The sequence below is a fragment of the Diaphorina citri genome, unplaced genomic scaffold (genome assembly GCF_000475195.1).
Source record: "Diaphorina citri unplaced genomic scaffold, Diaci psyllid genome assembly version 1.1 scaffold4737, whole genome shotgun sequence".
Classification (NCBI taxonomy): Eukaryota; Metazoa; Arthropoda; class Insecta; order Hemiptera; family Psyllidae; genus Diaphorina; species Diaphorina citri.
This window is the reverse complement of record NW_007382131.1, coordinates 14,718-19,661: the sequence shown is the minus strand read 5'-3', so window position 1 is coordinate 19,661 and position 4,944 is coordinate 14,718. Positions and strand designations below refer to the sequence as shown.

The 4,944-nt window shown below is 39.2% G+C and overlaps 1 protein-coding gene across 1 annotated transcript; it reads right to left on the bottom strand.

The window, feature by feature from the left end:
- Window positions 1-542: 542 nt before the first annotated feature.
- Window positions 543-3,140, bottom strand: LOC103521206 (the record flags this gene model as incomplete). Its single annotated transcript, XM_026832008.1, has 4 exons — window positions 3,105-3,140; window positions 2,165-2,353; window positions 1,150-1,428; window positions 543-800 (listed from the first exon to the last, which is right to left on the bottom strand). Coding segments are annotated over exons 1-4 (762 nt in total), but the record flags the coding sequence as incomplete, so codon positions are not given.
- Window positions 3,141-4,944: the final 1,804 nt, after the last annotated feature.

The following is a 4,944-nucleotide window of genomic DNA, read 5'->3' as shown; positions in this document are numbered from 1 at the left end:
AAAAAAAAAAAATGTCAGCTCTGTTTCAACCTGATTTTGACAATTTTTGACACTGCTTTATGGCAATTTTCAGCTGTAGGTACTGATTAAATGGTTAGGTTAGGGATATTAAATAGGATAAGGAAAGTCGTGTGATGTTCACAGCAGATGTTTATTTGTTTGTATTTTTAATCTTTCTATTACCTACTAGTTTTTTTATTATTATTATTTTTACTTACAAAATCTGGCTGAGGGACTATAAACAGAGAGTAGCCTAGTCCAAATTTCCCTTATGCTATATCAATAGCGAAGGTTGAGTGCAAAGGCCATCCACTCGGTAAATTTTGTTTAGCCAAAACCGGTTGGCCTCAAAGCAGTCACTCTAAAGCTAATTGAGAGGCAGACGGCAAACGCCGACCCCAACAGAGAAAAGGAAGATTTTTACGTACATGTCAGCTCACGTCCCGGGTAGATTGGGGATATCCAGTAGGATAAGGACAGTCGTGTGATGTTCACAACAGATGTTTCTTTGTGTATATGTTTACTTTCTATTACCAACCAACCCATATTAGTTTTTTTTGTAACTTACATGTAAGCTCCAGTCTAGGGTAGATGCTATCCTCATCCTCCAAGTCTCCCCCCTCCTCCTCCTCATCCGTTTCTTCAGTGCAGGATGTCGAAATAGACTGCGAGGGACTCGGGGCCACCGCGTGAGAATTGAGACCGGCACTGAGTAACTTGAGTTGAGAGCCGAGGCCTGTCTTAGAGCTGATCTCCCCCAGAGTTTCCGACGTGAGTGGTTTGCCACTGGCGTTCACTACCTGTTCCAGTCGAATAGAATAGAATATAACTCGATTAACCACTGGCGTTTACTACCTATTCGAGTGGAATAGAATAGAATATAACTCGATTAACCACTGGCGTTCACTACCTGTTCGAGTCGAATAGAATAGAATATAACTCGATTAACCACTGGCGTTTACTACCTGTTCGAGTGGAATAGAATAGAATATAACTCGATTACTTAACTCTAAGTTTATTGAGCTAATAAAGATCGAACCCGGGTCTCCTGCGTGCAAGGCGAGCGCAGTGACTACTACACCATGGGAGCTGACTGAATTACCTAGGGACTTACTAATATTGTCACCCAATATGGGATCTTCTACTTGCCTTAATAGTTTTTAGTCCAGGTAAATTAACAGGGATCAGTATGCTGGGTGAATTCGTATAGTTCTGACCGCTACAACTGTTATGGGCTTTCTTCTTGGTCACACCTGGCGATATGTTTTTCAATAAGTTACCACCGTTCTTATTCAGCTTTCTATTGGTCGGTAATTGGTTACTCGGTACTGAGCTGCTATTGGTGGATCGTGTATCGTCATCCGATTGGCTGACGTTGATCAAGATGGTGTCCACGCTGCTCGTGTCCGACATGTCGATATCTTCACTCTGATGATGAAAGGAAAACAAAGTTTGAACTTGGTTATCAATGGAGGAGTTGCAATTGGGAAAATATTATTAATAAAAGGTCGATTCCTACGTAAAAAGTTGTGAAAAATCCAAATCTGAGGTCAAAACTCCGAAAAAGTAACTTTAAAAGGTCGAACTTTTTAATTGCCTTCCTAATGAAAAAGTTTGAAGAGTTGTGACGTCAGATTTCACGTCAAAATCCGCAGAAACGCTTGCGCACAAACAAACGAAGCGGGAGTCATGAATTATGACATCATCGCCTACGGGAACGTATACCGTGACGTCAAAGTTCACGATTTACCGGTATTTTTTAAATCGATTTATCTCGGTAATTAGAAGTCGTAGTAGAAAAAGAAAAATTCCGTTGGTCCTCATTTTTCCTGCTCTATGGCTTTGAAACATCACCCAAGTAAGCACAACTGATCTATTATAGAGTGACGTTGAGCTCTCAACAAACAAAGAAGATTCGTATAAGCTTCACCCAACATTTAGGGTTGTTTATCTTTATACCTAAACCTCTAGAGTGAGCTTTAGAAGAACTAAGAAGGAAAAAAATCACTTCTTTGACATCAGGGGATCCCAAAACGGATATTTCCAACCATTTCCCGATTCTGAAAATTTGGACCGATTGCAATACTGTCATTACTAGTATAGCTCGCTATACTGTAGTAGGTAATAGAAAGTAAAAAAAGTTCCGACAGTAGCACACACTCACCTGTGTGGTAGTTTCTGAAGGTGGCGGAGTGAGGGTGCCCGCCGCGGTCTTCCCTCCCTCCTCCTCGTACCCCCCATGTGGCGGTGACTGAGTGCATGACACGCCGCTGTCCGAGCACACACTCCCCAGAGGGTGCTTATCAAACAGCAGATCCCCGGCCAGATCGGAAGAGCGGGTCAGCTTAAGTAACTATATCTAGGTAGGCACTCCCTTACTGATATTATTGTATTTATTACTATTGTAATATTGTACCTACTGTTAAAATATATGAATAAAATAAAGCATTAATAGTACTAATACTAATAATAAGAGAAGAAGCAAAATCATACCTAAAAACTCTCCCTCTCTCAAAAAAAAAAAAAAAAAAAAAAAAAAAAAAAAAAAAATGTCAGCTCTGTTTCAACCTGATTTTGACAATTTTTGACACTGCTTTATGGCAATTTTCAGCTGTACTGATTAAATGGTTAGTTTAGGGATATTAAATAGGATAAGGAAAGTCGTGTGATGTTCACAGCAGATGTTTATATTTGTTTGTATTTTTAATCTTTCTATTACCTACTAGTTTTTTATTATTTTCACTTACAAAATCTGGCTGAGGGACTATAAACAGAGAGTAGCCTAGTCCAAATTTCCCTTATGCTATATCAATAGCGAAGGTTGAGTGCAAAGGCCATCCACTCGGAAAATTTTGTTTAGCCAAAACCGGTTGGCCTCAAAGCAATCACTCTAAAGCTAATTGAGAGGCAGACGACAAACGCCGACCCCATCTGAACATGGGAAAAGGCAAAGAAGGTTTTTACGTACATGTCAGCTCACATCTCGGGTAGATTGGGGATATCCAGTAGGATAAGGACAGTCGTGTGATGTTCACAACAGATGTTTATTTGTGTATATGTTTACTTTCTATTACCAACCCATATTAGTTTTTTTTGTAACTTACATGTAAGCTCCAGTCTAGGGTAGATGCTATCCTCATCCTCCAAGTCTCCCCCCTCCAAAGAAGATTTTTACTTACATGTCATCTCACGTCTCGGGTAGATTGGGGATATTTAGTAGGATAAGGACAGTCGTGTGATGTTCACAACAGATGTTTATTTGTGTATATGTTTACTTTCTATTACCAACCCATATTAGTTTTTTTTTTGTAACTTACATGTAAGCTCCAGTCTAGGGTAGATGCTATCCTCATCCTCCAAGTCTCCCCCCTCCTCCTCCTCATCCGTTCTTCTACCTCCTCGATGATCATTCTATGATGCGTTTTGCTCTCCGCTCCACTCTGTTTACTTATTTAGCGTCAAATGCAATCCAAGGAGTCGGTACTTTTTGTATACAAATTCCGTAGCATTCCAGGAGGTCAATTTGAAAAGAAGCCAGCCTAGTTAGCTTAGTTGGTAGTGCGTCTGCCTTGTAAGCGCTAGGCCGCGGGTTCGATTCCCGCCCGGGGCGGATTTTATCCTGATGGGATAATGTTCGTTCTCGGAACGGCTGACTTTCTTCTATCCTATCATTCTCTCTTATCTGCTTTAGGGCGATAACTACGATAAGACCTTAGCCTTATAGACTGATGGTCCAGTTCCTTCTATTTAACCTCATATAAGATATAAGTAATACACATAAATTACATACCTAATGACATACGTATGTCAATGTTAAATATTTTTCAAGCAACAAGGAAAAAAAAAGTTCAAGAGGAATGAATTAGAAAATTGGAAATTAGAAATGTTTGTTGTTCCGTTTATTATAGAATGAGCGAAAAATTGCAAAAATCGACTGAAAATGGCAAAAATACCAAAATGTGATTTTCCGATTATTTTTCATAATCGATTATACTTTCGATTATTTTTTATAAACGATTACGATTATCGATAATAATCGATTAATCGATTATCATAATCGATTATTATCATAATCGATCAAGCTTTTAAATATATTACCAATTACACTAACTCAGATACCAAAAATTTTGATAAAAAGATGCCTTGTACCACTATTGAATGAATATATCGAAACAGAAGAATATAATCAAGTATTGGAAGTACTGGAATGAAAAATGTATGTACGTAACTTCATGGTCTGTGTTGCAGCTTGTTATTCATCAGTCTGACGGTTTATGAGGGTAAGAGATAATTTACCAATCATTTATTAATTATTAATTGAGTTTACAATTTAATTTCTCTCTCCACTATCATAACCCATTCGCGCAGGTTGGTTCAAGTTGTCCACTGTTCAGTTATCTGACGGCGTGAAACCTTTGCGCTTCAGACGACTCTTCCTATTGTCGAGTCATAAAGTTCGACAGTAACCTTTGTGGGCGGCGCGATATCATTCGCCGCCCGACCTGACTAGCACGGGAGACAACTCTCGAAGGTTGAAACTAACGTCCATAAAGTATTTTTCCTTTCGTCTTTAGTGCCACACCTTTAACAGTGTATATTTACCTTCTTTTTCACTTGTACGATTTTTGTTTATAAAAACCCCTTTACCCTAAAGGGACAGATATATTCAATAAGAAGGTTGTTATTGGATCGACCGGTTCGTAAAGTGTCGTAGTAAAGTAAAGTAATAGCCAGAGGCTTGTATCCAAATTGGGTTAAAATTTAAAGTTCAAATTTATTAAAATTTAAAGTTCAGGTTTCAAGGCAGCCTAATCTCTTTTTTACCCAAGGTTGTTACTTTCTTTAATATCAGATCACTAGTTTCTTTACGTGTGGCACTCGTCCCTCTGACAACACCTTACACCTCTGGCACTCGGTCGGGGCCGCGGGGCCGCCCCGACCGAG